Source organism: Aythya ferina (genome assembly GCF_964211825.1).
Source record: "Aythya ferina genome assembly, chromosome: 12".
In the NCBI taxonomy this organism is placed as follows: Eukaryota; Metazoa; Chordata; class Aves; order Anseriformes; family Anatidae; genus Aythya; species Aythya ferina.
The window spans coordinates 1,343,009-1,358,169 of record NC_140308.1 but is presented as its reverse complement, the minus strand read 5'-3'; the positions used below and the strand labels follow the sequence as shown (position 1 = coordinate 1,358,169).

General features: G+C 67.0%; 3 protein-coding genes across 10 annotated transcripts; 2 read left to right on the top strand and 1 right to left on the bottom strand.

Annotated features, from left to right (window-relative positions):
• The first annotated feature begins 203 nt into the window (after positions 1–203).
• On the top strand, positions 204–4,447 carry DPEP1 (dipeptidase 1). 4 transcript variants are annotated; one of them, XM_084532989.1, is made up of 11 exons: positions 204–254; positions 597–812; positions 2,022–2,154; positions 2,235–2,367; positions 2,450–2,600; positions 2,695–2,764; positions 2,893–3,069; positions 3,153–3,237; positions 3,326–3,401; positions 3,550–3,685; positions 3,872–4,447. In XM_084532989.1, exons 2-11 carry the CDS (start codon positions 706–708, stop codon positions 4,064–4,066), a joined length of 1,263 nt encoding a protein of 420 aa, XP_084389115.1. In that variant the 5' UTR covers positions 204–254; positions 597–705; the 3' UTR covers positions 4,067–4,447. The 4 variants fall into 4 exon arrangements, with proteins under 4 accessions (XP_084389115.1, XP_084389116.1, XP_084389114.1 ...); XM_084532990.1 differs by having other exon boundaries at positions 591–812; XM_084532991.1 differs by lacking the exon at positions 204–254 and having other exon boundaries at positions 602–812.
• Positions 4,448–5,165: 718 nt separating this feature from the next.
• CHMP1A (charged multivesicular body protein 1A) lies at positions 5,166–10,294 on the bottom strand. Its single transcript, XM_084532995.1, has 7 exons — positions 10,231–10,294; positions 10,123–10,142; positions 9,458–9,535; positions 8,752–8,898; positions 8,220–8,348; positions 7,781–7,968; positions 5,166–7,079 (listed from the first exon to the last, which is right to left on the bottom strand). The coding sequence occupies exons 1-7, from the start codon at positions 10,235–10,237 to the stop codon at positions 7,058–7,060; spliced, it is 591 nt and encodes a 196-aa protein (XP_084389121.1). The 5' UTR covers positions 10,238–10,294; the 3' UTR covers positions 5,166–7,057.
• Positions 10,295–11,478: 1,184 nt separating this feature from the next.
• On the top strand, positions 11,479–14,936 carry CDK10 (cyclin dependent kinase 10). 5 transcript variants are annotated; one of them, XR_014697080.1, is made up of 14 exons: positions 11,479–11,604; positions 11,865–11,937; positions 12,148–12,219; positions 12,328–12,430; positions 12,550–12,631; positions 12,781–12,848; positions 13,159–13,211; positions 13,324–13,393; positions 13,502–13,561; positions 13,711–13,834; positions 13,910–14,049; positions 14,311–14,363; positions 14,433–14,627; positions 14,879–14,936. XR_014697080.1 is itself a non-coding variant. In XM_084532993.1 (13 exons), the coding sequence occupies exons 1-13, from the start codon at positions 11,494–11,496 to the stop codon at positions 14,534–14,536; spliced, it is 1,113 nt and encodes a 370-aa protein (XP_084389119.1). In that variant the 5' UTR covers positions 11,479–11,493; the 3' UTR covers positions 14,537–14,936. The 5 variants fall into 5 exon arrangements, 3 of the variants coding, with proteins under 3 accessions (XP_084389119.1, XP_084389118.1, XP_084389120.1); XM_084532993.1 differs by having other exon boundaries at positions 14,433–14,936; XR_014697081.1 differs by lacking the exon at positions 11,865–11,937 and having other exon boundaries at positions 11,494–11,604.
• The last annotated feature ends 225 nt before the right edge of the window (positions 14,937–15,161 follow it).

Here is a 15,161-nt window from a genome sequence, read left to right as displayed (position 1 = left end):
GCAGGGCAGTGCCTCAGTTTCCCCCCGCGGCAGCAGCAGCAGCAGCACCACTGCCCCACTGCCGCCCCCCAGCATGGGGCTGCCTGGGCAGGGAGCCCTGGGGCGCGCTGGAGCTCGGCCACCGCCCAGCGCCATGGCGGGGGCTGGCTCTGGGGTGGCCGGAGCCCGTTCCAGCCCCGTGCGCAGACACACGAGCCAGAAAACATTGCACAGCCGCCACAGGGAGCAGCCACCCGAACGTCCCGGGGACAGCGGTGAGCTGGGGACAGGGGGACAGGGGCAGCGGGCCCTGCTGAGACCCCTCCCGGGGGACGTGGGGCACGGGGCTGGGGGTGCCGCTGGGTGCCGGCAGCGGGGAGGCCGAGGCGCGGGTGGGACCGGCGTTTTTCCAGCAGAAAAATCTGCACTGCGTTAGAGGGGCCGGGAGAGTAACCACAGCTATGCCGAGAGGCCCCGGCGCGTCCCCGTGCCACCCGTGCCGTGCCGGGGGGAGGCCGTCGCGGTGCCCAGGCGCTGCCAGAGCACCCCGGGCACGGGGTGCAAGGGTGGGTTTATGGCCGGGGCTCCTGGTTACTGATTTACCACGGGAGGGGAAGGACGGCGAGGCCGGGCAGCTGCGAGCATTCGGCAGGCTCCCACGGCGGTGGCAGGACAGCGGGCTCGTCCCGGAGGAGCCAGAGGCGCCCGTACCCACACGGGGCGAGGATGCTGCGCTGGAGCGTGCTGCTGCTGTGCCTGCTCCTGCCCTGCTCGGAGCAGCAGGACCTGGAGCGGGCCAAGCGCATCATGGAGACCACGCCGGTCATCGACGGGTGAGCGCAGGGCCGGGGGGGGGGCTCGGTTCCTGCAAAACTCCCAGGCACAGAAAGCCCCACGGCCCTGCCGGGGGGATGCCCGTGCCGAGCACCCCGGGGACGCGCGGGGCCGGCCTCGCCGGGGGATCCCCGCACGGTGCACCCGGGGCTGCACAACCACGGGGGATCCCCGGACACCACGCAGCCGGGCCGGGAATGGGGCTGGTACTGGGAAACGGGGCCAGGCTGCCCCAGGGAAAGTCCTGCAGAGCCGTGTCCCAAGGGACATTCCCGGTCCCTTGCCAGGACACCCCGGACGCTGTTCCTGGAGGTGGGGTTGGGTCCTCGGTGGCATCCCCACGGCTCCTTGGGGTGTGTGGCCACCTCCTGGCCTGGAGCAGCCCCGGCAGAGGGAGCAGGGACAGAGGATTGGGAGGATGTGGCAGGGCCACGATGCGGGAGGGAAGAGGTGGGAGCTGGCCCGTGCGTCTGCCCCGAGAACTTCCCCAGAAATGCCGCAGGGTACATGACGCCACGGGTACATGACGCCACGTGGTGGTGACAACCCCACAACGGTGACATCCCCACGGCGGTGACATCCCCACGGCGGTGACATCCCCACGGCGGTGACAGCAACGTCCCCGGGTGGGGATGCTGGGCTGCCTCCCCCAAGTGCAGGAGGGAGCCCTGCGGTGGGCGAGGGCTGCGTGGGGATGGGCGTGGGGGGCTGCGCAGAGGGGTCCCAGCGGGGTGACCACCCCTGCTCTTGGTCTGAGCAGCTTGGGTGGCTCCTCCTGGGGGGCACGGATGGGTGGGAGGGGGGGAGGAGGGACAGGAGGAGGGAGGGACAGACAGATGGACAGAGGGAGGGAGGGATGAGGACGGACAGATGGACAGAGGGAGGGACAGGCGGAGGGAAGGAGAGGGAGGGGTAAAGGAAGGGAGGGATGGAGGGAGGGGTTATGGAGAGAGGGAGAGAGGGAGGGAGGGAGGGATGGATGGATGGATGGATGGATGGATGGATGGATGGATGGATGGAGGGATGGAGGGATGGATGGAGGGATGGAGGGAGGGATGGGTGGAGGGATGGAGGGATGGAGGGAGGGATGGCTGAGTGGCTGGGCAGGCAGCCAGGGGTCCTGGCAGGTAGCTGGGCAGCCGTCTGGCTGACTGGACAGACAGACAGACGGACAGACAGCCCCTCACTCCGCTCTCTCCCCGGCCCAGGCACAACGACCTGCCCTGGCAGCTCCTCAAAAGGTTCAACAACCGGCTGGGGCTGCCGGAGTCCAACCTCACGCAGCTGAACGGCACGCACACCAACATCCCCAAGCTGAACACCGGCCACGTGGGCGGCCAGGTGGGGCGGCGAGCGGGGCGCGGGCACCGGGGAGACCCCAAAACGGGGTCTGGGCTCTCACCCCCCGCCTCCTTGTACAGTTCTGGTCGGTGTACGTGCCCTGCGAGACGCAGAACAAGGACGCGGTGAAGCGCACGCTGGAGCAGATCGACGTGGTGCACCGCATGTGCCAGCTCTACCCCGAGACCTTCGCCTGCGTCGTGGACAGCGCCGGTGAGCGGGTGTGGGACCGGCGGCGGGGGGCGAGGGGCTGCCGGTGCCCGTGCTCGGCTGAGCGCCCCCTGCCCGCCCGCAGGCATCGAGGAGGCTTTTCGGAACAAGAAGGTGGCCAGCCTCATCGGCGTGGAGGGCGGCCACTCCATCGACAGCAGCCTGGGCGTCCTGCGCACCTTCTACCAGCTGGGCGTCCGCTACATGACCCTCACCCACAGCTGCAACACGCCCTGGTGCGGGGGCACGGCTGGGGCTGGGGGTGGCGGGGACGGGGAGGAGGCTGGGGGGCTTTTGGGGGGCTGCTCTGACGCTCTGCTGGCTCCGCAGGGCTGACAACTGGCTGGTGGACACGGCGGAGGAGTCACCCGTGCACCACGGCCTCTCGGCTTTTGGGAAGGTGAGCGGGGATGGAGCTGGGTGCAGCACCCCGGAGCTGAGGGGGGGGGACGTGGTTTGGGGACAGCCAGCCCCCGGTGCATGGTGTCCCCTTGTGGGGCTGCCCCAGCCCTCACCCCGTCCCTGCAGACCGTGGTGGAGGAGATGAACCGCCTGGGCATGATCGTGGACCTGGCCCACGTCTCGGTGGACACCATGAGGATGGTGCTGAACATCTCCAAAGCCCCCGTCATCTTCAGCCACTCCTCTGCCTACGGCCTCTGCCCGCACCGCCGCAACGTGCCGGACGATGTGCTGAGGATGGTGGTGAGCACCCAGCACCAGCGGGGGGCACGGGGGGGGTCCGGCAGGGCTGCCCAGGGGGCTCAGCACCACCTCCTCTCCCCCAGGCCGCCAAGGAAGGGCTGGTGATGGTCAACTTCTACAACGACTACGTGACCTGCAGTGACAAGGCCAACCTGACCGACGTGGCGAGTGAGGCAGCGGGCAGGGACTTGGGGGGGGGGTGAGGGGAGGGGTGCGGTGTCCCCCCACCTGCTCAACCTCCCCCCTGCACCCTCAGACCACATGGACTACGTGAAGAATGTGGCAGGCCCCCAGTACGTCGGCTTTGGTGGGGACTACGACGGCGTCACGAGGTAACGCGGGTGGCAGCGCGCAGGGACTGGGACGGGGTGGCCCAAAAGGTCAGGATCAGCCATGGGGTGCCCCCATGCCCTGCCTGGGGGGCTAGGGGGGGACACGGGGGTGCTGCCAGGCCGGGCTCTGAGCCTCGGGGTGCCACAGACTGCCCACGGGCCTGGAGGACGTCTCCACCTACCCGGAGCTGGTGGCGGAGCTGCTGCGCAGGGGCTGGACGGAGCAGGAGGTGAGGGCGGCACTGGCGGACAACCTGCTCCGTGTCTTCAGGAAGGTGGAGGAGGTGAGTGGGGCACGGGGATGTGCAGGGTGCTGGGACGTGGGGACGCACGGATAAGCGGGGCACCAGGGTGCTCGGGGACATAGGGGGGCACAGGGACACGCGGGGCAGCACCGTGAGGGTGCCGCGGGGCGGCGTGGCACGCGGGGACCCCAACTCACCGCAGGAACCCACCCTGTCCCCCCGCAGGTGAAGGTGTCCCTGCAGGGCATGGCACCCCTGGAGGAGCCCATCGCCCTCGAGGAGCTGTCGGGGGAGTGCAGGACGAGCTACGGCTACGGTGACACCAGTGACACCAGCGACACCAGCGGGGCCGGCCCAGCCCCGCTCCTGCCGGCAGCCCTGGTGCTGGCGCTGCCCCTGCTCAGCACCCTGCTCTCCTAGCATCCTGCTGAGGGTGCTGGGCACCCCCGGCACGGCCGGATCCTGCCGCACCTTACCCCGAGCAAAATGAAGCCGTGCCAGGCAGCGCGCATCGCCCCCGAGCCCCCAGGGTTTGCGTGGTGGGGCTGGCACCTGCCCCGCTGCGGTGACGAGCCACCACGGCGTGCCACCAGCCATCCCGGCACCCTGATGGCACCCTGGCACAGCACTGGGCACCCAAGGGTGGTGGAGGCACTCGGTGGGTGCCCACCCCGGGGCAGCAGCCAGGCTGCCACCACACCAGGAGTGAGACATCACCACAACACCCGGCCAGGTGGCGGCGGGGCTGCCTCCGCAGGATGCTTCCATTAATCATTAGCGAATTAATTGGTTACTCAATCATCTTCTTAGCAATTTCCTCTCGCATTTGGGAACAGCCTGTCTTCGCAGCGGAGGCGGCTTTGGGCACCGGGGAAAACAAGCTCGCGAGGCAGAGCCACCTTCCTGTGCCATTCGCGGCTTGGCTGCGGCGCGGAGCCCGGCTGCCAGGAGGAGGGGAGGGGACGAGCCCCCAGCCCCCTCCGGCTGGCACCCACCAGCGCTGGGTGCTCGCGATGGGAAAGGGCAGAGCTCCTGGGGGGGGGGGGGGGCAGCTCCCCCTTGGCAAGCCCAAATTTCCCCCCACGAGGTTCTGGGAGAGGTTTGGGGAAGGGCGCAGGGAGCCAGGCGGCTCCAAAACGCTGCCGGGAAAAGCAGTGGGGAGGGAGGGGGCTGCCTCGGCCCCCCAGGAGCCGGCGGTGGCCGCAGCGGGGCTGTGGCAGCTCCTGCTCGTCCCAGTTCCCCCAGCTCAGCCACAGGAAGGGAACTGGGCCCTGCTGGGAGGCGTAGGTAGGTGGCACGCAGGGTGTCCCAGCACGTCAGGGGCCTTCCCCTCTGCCACCCCCGAGGCTGTGAGCCCCGTCCCAGGGGGCCAGGCCCGGCCTCCCCCTGCTCCCCACCTCAGCCCCCCAGGACCCCCAGCTCTGTCCCTAGCTGCGGTGGGGTTCACAGCCCCCAAAAGCAGCTGGGGAACAGCCCGGCCCCCCTCTTTGTGCCCGAGCCCCTTGCGCACGCCACGAGGGATGTTCAGGCAGTTTTTATTTAAAATAGCAGAAGGTAATCAACAGTGTGGTGGAGAAGAAAAAGGCAACGGAGACGAGCTTAAAAAAAAAAAAAGAGAAAAACAAAACACAACAACACGAACCCAACAGGAATCAAGACAAACATCACAGGGGAAGGGGGAGCGGTTCCAGGGGCTGGGGGCACGTCCCAGCCCCCAGCCTGGTGTCAATGCAGGGCCAGACGCTGGTGGCAGCCCCGCTCCATGGTGCACAAGTGGCTTTGCAGCCCCAAGTGCCTCCTGCTGCCCTGATGTCACCCCCCCCACCACAGCACACGAGGGCGGAAGGCTCTCTCAGCTAGACACATGCAGCCAAGGCCACTGAACTCAGAAAAAAAAAAAAAAAAAAAATAACCCAAACAGCACGAAGTGTTTTTGTCACGAGCACTGAGATGGCCCCGGCCTGGAGCGTGTCCTGCCCTGTGTCCGTGGCCTGAGCCGGGCTGGGTGCCAGCACCGGAGGTGTGCGGGGGCTGCCGCCCGTCCCCACGCTTCCCCTGTCCCCCGATAGCCCCCTGCTCTCAGCCCGGCCCCGTGGGGCTGCTGTGTGGGACTGAAAATCCCCGCTAAAGCTGAAGGAGGGGAGCTGCCCGTGGCAGCAGCAGCCGCGTGCGGCACAGCTCAGCGCCGCGGGCACCCGGGGCAGCTCCAGCGCTGTGGGGCTGGGTGGCTGTAGAGTCCTTGCTCATGGCCTGCAGGAAAAGGGCTGAAATTCCGCCCCCTGAGAGCCAAAGGAAGCCGAATTTCCTTCCCGCAAGCTTCCCACCCACTCGGTACCTCAGGAAGACGGGGTGCCGGGAGCCTCAGCCCCGGGCAGCCCCATTTCCCTGCGAGCCGAGCACCGTGCCTCCCACCCAGCCCCCTGCGAGCCCCCCGGGCACGGGGATGTGGCAAGGTGGGGGCAGAGGAGAGCAGAGGGCAGCAGGGGGACCCAGGGGACAGGCGGGTGAGTGCCCAGGAGGGTTTGGCACCCGCCCCGGTACGCCCATCCGGCCGGGACGGTCACGACCCCGGTAACTCGCTGCCTGCAGCACGGGGAGGGGGCACGGGGGGGATTTACGGGGCAGGACGAGCGTTTCAAAGGCCACTTCGTGGTAGAGACGCGGGGAGGATCAGCCTGCAAGGACCAGGCAGGTGGGCAAGGCGAGGTCTGCAAGCAGGGCCAGCAGGTATGGCTACAAATCGGGCAGCTGGGGAAGGGCGCTGCTAGGTCAGAGGTGTGGCAGTGAACCCCCGCCTTCCTGCAAGGCACAAAGCCCCCCAAAAACACCACAGCCCCGCGGGGAGCGAGCCCCCAGCCCTCCTGCCGCAATGCTAAGGGCATAGCTGCTCGCTGCGGGCTCCTGCCGGGTGCTGCCCACAGCTGGGAGGCCCTGCAGCAGGTAACAGGAGTGCTACGCACGGAGGAGGCAGGCAACCAGCACCCCGGGAGCCGCCGCAACCCACCCCCAGAAGGATTCGTTTAGTGTTAAATCAGGAGTGGCACGTCGCATCAGGGGGCGCTGCGAGAAACCAGCAGCGCCCCTCAAATGAAAAACACCCTAAAATCACCTTAAAATCACCCTAAAATCAGAACCAGCGAAGCATCCGTCGAGCCCGGAGAAGGGCTGCCCTTGCTCCATACCCCCCCCCCGCCGGGATCTCTGCCTGCTCTGGTCACCGTCGCACCCCAAAAGAAGGCTGCAGGGAGGCGGGCAGGGCTGGGGACGTGCTGCTGCAGGAGGGGCCGGCCCTGCCCGGCCAGCAGGTCAGAGCAAGGACGTAAGGGGCAGAGGGGAAGGAGTCCTGGGTCCCTCCGTCCCCACACACCATACAAGCAGTGTGGCAGCAGTCCGCGGGGGAGGCAGGAGGCCTTAATTCCGCAAGGCAGCCAACCTGGAAGGGAGAAAACAAGAGGGAAGTGGCATGAGAGCAGCCAGGGTCAGCTGCCGGACAGGAAGAACCTACGAGGAATCAAGCCCAGGGCACGCCTCTGCCTCCCTCCAGCGGTGGAGAGGCAAGAAATCCTGCCCCAGAGCACGCAACCCTAACAGCCTGCAGGAAACGCGGAGCATTTGTTGTCAGCGCAGCTATTTTGCTGCAGAAATGGGGCTCCCAGCTCCTCCCGTGGGTACCTCGTGGCTGCAGATGCCTGGTGCCCCCCCCAAAGGGCTGCACGGGGCCGGGGCCATCGCACACGGGGAGGGAGCGGGGAGAGGAAGCTGATCGGCTCCTCCTGGGGCAGTTCCAGGGAGACAGCCTGTTCCCGGAGCTGGCTGCGGGTCAGTGCCAAGCCTTCCCAGCACAGCAGCAGCTGCGTGAGGGCGAGCACGGAGCAGGGCAGACGGTGTGGTGCCAGATCGAGGACAGCTTGCTGCCACGTGCCAGTGGCCACCCCCAGCCCTGAGAGGCCACCTCGCCTGCCTGCGCCCTTCCCAGGGCTGGATGGGTGCAGCGAGGGCTCACACCGCGGGGCTCCGGCTCGCCTGAGCATCACAGAGGAGCTCAGCACCCCCTCGGCCAAGCACGACGTGCTAATTAACACCTTTCGTGCTGACAGAGATCCCCGTGAAGAATTCGGGCTGCAGAGAACCAACCTCCGTGACAGCTGGTCCTCCTGGGAGCGCACCGAGCTCTCGCCCACCGCCGAAGCCCCCTCGGGGAGCTGGCTGAGCTGGTCCATGATCTCCAGGCCGTTCTCCTCGGCGATCTGCACGATGAGGCTGTCCACCTGCTCCTGCGGCGTGGTCAGGGTGGTGGCGGAGCTCATGGAGTCCTCCATGACCTGAAACAGAGACAGCCCGTCAGGCAGAGCTGCTCGGCCCAGCACGACTTCTTTCCCTCAAAAATCACCCCACAGACCCCACATCACCACTGCCCCTGCCCCGGAATGGTCCCCACGGCCTCAAGCCTGACAACAAGGCTACAGCAAAGCCTTCCCTGCTGGGCAGCAGAGCCGGGGCCTGCCCAGCCTCTTTCTTCTCACACCAGACACACAGAAGAGCTCCCAGGCCCCTCGAGGCCTCCTCCACTTACCGACGTATGAACATCCAAATTCTGGACCTGCTGCTCGAATTTATCCATCACGGCAGACACCTTCTGCAGGTCCATGGAGCTCAGAGCCTTGTCCAGAGCCTTTGTCACCTGGGCCATGTTTTTTGTCACCTGCAAGAGGAGGAAATTGCTTAATGGGTACTGCCTGAAAGCAAAGTCATCACTGCTGAGAGCAAATCCCTGGCACAGAGCCCTGGGCAGGGCACAGCCAGGGGGGGGCACAGCAGCCGTGCACCCCTGGGGAGGGCAGATCCCAGCCCACCCCCCTCCAGACACACACACAGGGGGTAGCAGGGGCAGGGGAGCAGGCACAAGCCCCAAGGAGCAGCCCCTCTGCTGCAGTGCCTTCTTTGACACTTCAGAAGCTGCACCAGACCCCAGAACAGCAGGGCCTGGGCTCAACACGAAGCTTCACGGGATCCTTGTTGGGCACAGGGGAGCCTGAGGTGATCAAGGCAGGTTCTACAGGGCGCAGACCACCCTCAAAGCCCCCCACTGGAGAAGAGACCCTTACCCCTTTCATCGTCACTGCCGTCTGCACTTTGGAGGCCACGGCATCCACGCGGGAAGCCATGCGGAGCCAGTTGAGCCCCTCGTTCTTCTTGCGAATGGCATTCTCCGCGTAGACACGAGCACACTCCACGTTCTTCTGCTGAAGGGCCTGGAAGAGCAGAGGACAGCTGCTGGCACCAAGAACCCACTCTGTGCTCACAAACCCGCGCGATCCATCCCTGCCTGACAGGCCTCCAGCAGGAAGCAGCTTTGCTGTGACCCCGTGCCAACAGGGAGCACACCCTCGGGATGGAATGAAATCTGAAATCCTCTTCGGCGTCACAGGGAGGCACCAGCAGAGCCGGGATCTCAGCGTGGGACTTACGATCACAGAACCCCCCTGTGCTCCCCACCAGGGTCCTCGAGTCCAACTCGCAGCCCCCCAGCGGTCAGAGCCGATGCCTGAGCGACGCCCACACATTTCTCAACCTCCATCAGCTCAGGGCTGGGACTGCTTCCCTGGGGAGCCTGTGCCTGAGCACGCTCCCAGTGAAACAAAAACATTCCTAAAGCATTCTGAGGCCAACTTTCTGTGACTGGTGGTGCACACAAAGCCTGGAGACGGGCACTGCCCCTCTGCCCCATCCCTCGATGCAGGGCAAGGGGGGAGGAAGGGTCCCCAGCCCCTGTACACAGCACCCGTGGCCCCATGAGGAGCTGCCACCCACCTTTTTGACCTTTGCCTGCTCCGCCTTGGAGTCCTTCTCAGCCTTTTTAGCGAGCTTCTCCAGCTGCTTGGCTGTGAACTGGAAAGGAGGCAGGGGTTAGAGCCGGGACACCGCGGGGAAGGTGGTGGCAGCAGCAACTTGGGGGCATGGGGAGCGCCACCACCTCCCCGGGGAGGGCTGCTCGTGGGGGGCAGCACCCCGGGGTGCCGAGCAGAGCCAGGGTTAGAACGGGACCCACAGGGACATTTGGGGGGGGTTAAAAGGGAGAGGGGGTAAAAAAAGGGGGGTATAAAGAGGGGGCTAAAAAAGGGGGGTAAAAAGGAAGGGTTAAAAGAGAGGGGTTAAAAAAAGGGGGGCACAAAGGGGAGGTTAAAAGAGGGGGGGCACAAAGGGAGGGGTTAAAAACGGAGGGGTTCAAAGGGGGGGGTTAAAAACAGGGGGAGTAAAAAAAAAAAGGGTAAATATAAGGATGAAAAGAGAGGAAGGGTAAAAGGGGAGGGTAAAAGGGGAGGGTAAAAGGGTCCCTGTGCCCCCCCCCGCCCCCAAGGAACCCCATAACGCTCCTCACTGGCCCCCCCCCGCAGCACGGCCGCCGTTACCGGCCCCTATGCGGCGGGCACGTCCCGGGGCTGCCGGTGTGGGGTCGGGGTCAGCGCCGCGCTCACCTTCAGCTGGAACAGCGTGTCTGCGGGGAGAGAGCGGCCTCAGCACCGGGACCCCCCACCCCGGGAATCCCCCCCCCCCACCCCCGGGGCCTCCCCCCCGCTCCTTACCGTCCATCCTGCCCCGCCGCCGCTTCCGGGTGCCGCCGCCGCCGCTTCCGGGGTGCGCGCGCCGCCGCCCGGTGGGGGCGGCCCCCGGTGGGGCGGGGCACCGGGGCTGGAGGGCGGGGGGGAGGGGGGGGGGCAGAACGGGACCCCGGGGTTGGGGGCAGCCGGGCAGGGATGGACCGGGTGGAGTCCCGGGGTCGGGACCGGGGCGAGGCGAACCCGGTGCCCGGTGTCCCGGCCGTCATAAAGGGCCCCCGACCCCGGCGGCAGCCATGGGGCAGGCGCTCTGCAGGGTCCTGCGTAGGATGGGTAACGGGGGCTCGGCGGGACCGTGTGCCCTGGACGGGAACGGGGACAGGGACGGGGATAGGGACCGGGACAGGGACACCCCCCCGGTGCACAGGGAGCTGCCGCCCGTCACCATCTCCACCCCGGTTGACCCCAAAAGGGAAAATTTTATTCCCAGCCCCATCTCGTGGGTAAAGATCAAGGAGCTCCGGCCCCCAAGTGGCTGCCGGTACCGTTACCGTTACCGTACCGGTGCTCAGCCCCATAACGTGAGGCCTCCAGCCTTTTTTCTGCCCCACAGAGGAGAGCGGAGACAAATCGGGCGCCTCCCGTTGTGCCGTGCTCGCAGCCGGCCGGGTTTTAATGATTAAAATATAATTAATATACATGCTGCGTAATTAGCACAGGTGCCCGGTGTCGGGAGGTGGGTGGGAAGCAGCTCCCGCGACCTGGGAACGGGGCAGCGGCCCCCCGGTGGGTGCGGGCCCCACGCAGAGCGGGGTGGTCCCGGTGCTCCCACCGAGCCGGTGCCCCCCCCCGGTTGTTTCAGGAGGCGCAGCCGACAAGAAGAGCCCCGGCCGTGCCCCCAGGATCATCGTCTCGTCGCCCTCGGAGGACACCATCCTGATGGTGGTGACGGAGCACGCGGCGAGGGCGGGCGGCCGCCACCGGCAGCGAGGCCCCGGGGCTCCCCGGGAGCCGTGTCCGGGGGCTCCCCACGATGCCGGGTGTCAGTAAACGCCAGTGCTGGGCTCACACCGCGCCGGCTGCGAGCGCTGCGGGCAGGGCCCGGGCACGGCGGGGCCTTGAGAGGGGGGGGACAGGGCCCGGGCCCGGGGCCTTCACCGGGCCGGGCCGCGCCGCGCATAGCAACGGTTGCTAGGGCCCCCGCGCGGGGAGGGCGGCACTGCGCATGCGTGAAGCGGCGCCGGGCGGCACTGCGCATGCGTGAAGCGGCGCCGGGGGGGGGGAGGGCGCATGCGTGAGGCGGCCATGGCGGAGGGCGGGAGTGCTGAGGGGGAGCTGGAGCCGCTGCGCTTCCCCCGGCTGTGGGCGGATGGCTTCTTCGAGGTGCCGGCGTCCGAGAGGGTGAGGGACGGGGGTGTAAGGTCGTGGGGTGGGGATTCGGGGAGTGCCGGGTCGTGAGGGGAGGGCCCGGGCCTTGATCAGGGGGCCCGGGCCTTGAGGAGGGGTCCCGGGCCTTGAGGAGGGGGCACCGGGCCCAGGCCGGGGCCGTCCCTGCAGCAGAAGGGCCTGGGGCAGCTCCGCAGTCAGGCCGTGCCTCCCTCCGCTCGTGGGAGGCCCCCCCCGGAGGCAGCTCCTGGCCGTGACCCCCGGTTTGGTTGCAGCTGGGGAGGTGCCGGAGCGTGAAGGAGTTCGAGAAGCTGAATCGCATCGGGGAGGGCACCTACGGCATAGTGTGTGAGTGCGGGGCTGGCTGCCCTCCCGGCACGGGAGGGGGACGGTGCCTGGGCGGAAGGATGGGTGCTCACCCTGGGAGCGGAGCGTGCTGGGCTGTGGGGCAGCGGGCCTGAGGCTGAGAGGGGGCTCAGCGGTGCCAGCGCCTCCCCAGTGATCGGGAATAAAGCCGGCGTTTGCCTCCTGGTGCTGAGCGCCTGGCTACTCTTCCAGACCGTGCCCGGGACACCGTAACGGATGAGACCGTGGCACTGAAGAAGGTGCGGATGGACAATGAGAAAGAAGGTAATAAAGGACCAGGGACGCCGCGGCAAGGGTGGCTCCTCATGCAGACAGCAGCGCCCCTGGCCCCTGCTTGAGGCACTCGTGCAGCGCGGCTCTCGCTGTCCCCAGGAATGCCCGTCAGCAGCCTGCGGGAGATCACCCTGCTGCTGGAGCTCCACCACCCCAACATTGTGGAGCTGAAGGAGGTGGTCGTGGGGAACCACCTGGAGAGGTGAGAGTGCCCCCTCCGTCCTCCTGTCGTCTCCTGCCCTCTCGGCTCTTCAGAGGCAACGCCTTCCTGGTGCTCCAGCACAGACCGTGCCTTACCTGCCTCTGTCCCATCTCCTGCAGTATTTTTCTGGTAATGGGCTACTGTGAGCAGGACCTCGCCAGCCTTCTGGAGAACATGCAGACGCCTTTTTCCGAGGCTCAGGTAAAGGTTGGGACAGGCTTTTAGGAATGCCACCTGTGAGAGGGGGCTGCAGCTCCAGCCAAAGCACCTTGGCCACCAGCGTGGGTTCCCTGTGCCTTGCAACCCCTCCTGGGCACGCAGTGGGTGACGCCGCTGTCCTCTGTCCCCAGGTGAAGTGCATCATCTTGCAAGTGCTCAAGGGCCTGCAGTACCTTCACGACAAGTACATCATCCACAGGTGGGAGTGGGGGGACAGGCGTGGTGGGGAGGAGGGGTTGCTGGGAGGCAGCCTGCAGGGCCCTCGAGCTGTGGGGTGATTCCTCAGCTCCTGCGCCCCTGCCACGGGAGCAGGGAGCGCTGTGTGGAGAAGCTCTGGGTGTGGCGTGGTGCAAACACTGGGTAGTGTAGGAGCTGTGGCAGGGATGCTGAGATGCACTTCTCTCAGTGAGCAGCCAGCTCAGGGGCTCGGTGTCTTCTGGGGAGGGGCGGGTGTGGGAGGCACCACGGCTGCAGGGCAGCGCTGACCGGCCCCTCGATGTTCCTGGCAGGGATCTGAAGGTGTCCAACCTGCTGATGACTGACAAAGGCTGCGTGAAGATAGGTGAGCCCCTGCAGTTCCTGCTGCAGGTGTGCCTGCAGCTCTCCCTCTGCTCCACGAGCAGCTGGAGCACGGATCTCACCTCTCCCCTCACCTCGGGGCTCCTCTCTCGCAGCGGATTTCGGTCTGGCACGTACCTACGGGATGCCACCGAAGCCCATGACCCCCAAAGTCGTCACGCTGTGGTGAGTGCTGGGTGCGGGGCCCCGAGCTGTGCTGCCTCGGGGTGGCACGGGGCGAGTCCCGCAGGGGGCAGCGGGGGCTTCCTGCAGACCTGCCCCTTCCCTGCGCAGGTACCGAGCGCCTGAGCTGCTGCTGGGGACAACGACGCAAACCACCAGCATTGACATGTGGTAAGGGCGGGGACAAAGGACAGGAGGGGCCAAGGCTGGCTGGGCAGTGCCTGGGGGGTTCACGGGAGCCAGGACTGCAAACACACGCGGGGATGGCGGGGGTTCTCCTGCAACCACTGACTCTTCCTTGCACATCCTCTGCACCGCAGGGCCGTGGGCTGCATCCTCGCCGAGCTGCTGGCTCACAAGCCACTGCTGCCGGGCACCTCGGAGATCCACCAGATCGACCTCATCGTGCAGCTCCTGGGGACGCCCAACGAGAACATCTGGCCGGTGAGAGGTGTTCTGCGAGCGCTGCCCTCCCTCCCTGCCTGCCTGTGCCTGATTTCTCTGCGCCCCTGCCCTCAGGGTTTCTCCAAGCTGCCCCTGGTGAGTCAGTACACCCTGCGGAAGCAGCCTTACAACAACCTCAAGCACAAGTTCCCCTGGCTGTCGGAGGCCGGGCTGCGTCTGCTCAACTTCCTCTTCATGTACGATCCCAAGAAGCGGTAAGAGCCAGCTGCGTGGGCAGGGCTTGGGGCTGCTGGTGTCACCGTGCCCGCCTGGAGGGGACTGTCCCTCGTGATGTAGGGACTGTCCCTCGGGCTGGGGGCAGCTCAGCCCCGTGGGTGGGTGCTGGGGTGGAAATGAGCCCAGGAGGAGCGTGGGCAGGCTGGGGACCGGGAGAGCAGGCCACCTGCGGGGGTGATGGGAGGCAGCAGCATGTTTGGGCTGCAAGCAGAGCTTGCCACGCGCCCTTGTCCCCACAGGGCGACAGCGAAAGACTGCCTGGAGAGCTCCTACTTCAAGGAGAAGCCCCTCCGTAAGTAAATCCCCCACCAACCAGGGCTGTGGAGCTGGGGCCCCGCTGAGCCGCCTCTCTGCCCCCCAGCCTGCGAGCCTGAGCTCATGCCCACCTTCCCGCACCACCGCAACAAGCGGGCAGCCTCCACCAGCACGGGGACGGAGACGCAGGCGAAACGGGGCAAGCCCTGAGCCCCGTCCCGCAGCGGGAGGTAACGGGAGCTCGCCACGGGGGCGGCCATGGGGCTGGTCGCTGGCTCCTGCCCCGCTGCTGGCCGGGCACGCGGCCCCGTCAGCCCTGAGGGGTGCCCGGCTCACCCCAAAACACCCGCGGGCTGCCAGAGCCCGAGCTGTGACCCCGTCACAGCTCTGATCCCCCTCCTGCCCTGCCTGGGGCTGGGAGCGCAGCCCCCAGGTGGATTTCAGCCCTGCGTCACCTCCTCCCTGGGGGTGGGATGGGGGCATGGCCTGTGGGGGGGAGGATGGGGGGAGCGGGGTTTGGGACAGAGACACCTGGGGGGCTGGCGGGGCCAGCCCTGGGCTGTGCGGTGTGACCCTGACTGTGCTGTCAATAAAAGCAGCTGCAAACACAGCCGTGGTGTGAGCCGGGTCCTTGGGGCAGAACCCGGGCAGGATGCGGCCCTCACCCTCCCCAAACTCAGCCTCCCCCCAGCCTGAGGTGAGGCCTGGCCCAGCTGAGAGCCGAGAGCTGCTTCTGGGGGGTGCCACCAGCACTGAGATGACCCCAGGTGAAGCCCCCCAGGGACGAAACCACGCTGGGGACAGCGCTGTGAGCCCCGTCCCTCCCATGACGGTT

Coding starts and splice junctions, on each gene's coding strand:
- CDK10 (XM_084532992.1), top strand. CDS start 11,494: ATGCGTGAGGCGGCCATGGCGGAGGGCGGGAGTGCTGAGGGGGAGCTG. Junction 12,632..12,780: donor CGCCTTTTTCCGAGGCTCAG/GTAAAGGTTGGG, acceptor CTCTGTCCCCAG/GTGAAGTGCATCATCTTGCA. Junction 14,364..14,432: donor CTTCAAGGAGAAGCCCCTCC/GTAAGTAAATCC, acceptor TCTGCCCCCCAG/CCTGCGAGCCTGAGCTCATG.
- DPEP1 (XM_084532988.1), top strand. CDS start 441: ATGCCGAGAGGCCCCGGCGCGTCCCCGTGCCACCCGTGCCGTGCCGGG. Junction 3,070..3,152: donor ACGATGTGCTGAGGATGGTG/GTGAGCACCCAG, acceptor CCTCTCCCCCAG/GCCGCCAAGGAAGGGCTGGT. Junction 3,686..3,871: donor TCTTCAGGAAGGTGGAGGAG/GTGAGTGGGGCA, acceptor GTCCCCCCGCAG/GTGAAGGTGTCCCTGCAGGG.
- CHMP1A (XM_084532995.1), bottom strand. Junction 9,536..10,122: donor ACACGCTGTTCCAGCTGAAG/GTGAGCGCGGCG, acceptor CCTCCTTTCCAG/TTCACAGCCAAGCAGCTGGA. Junction 7,969..8,219: donor ATTTGGATGTTCATACGTCG/GTAAGTGGAGGA, acceptor TCTCTGTTTCAG/GTCATGGAGGACTCCATGAG.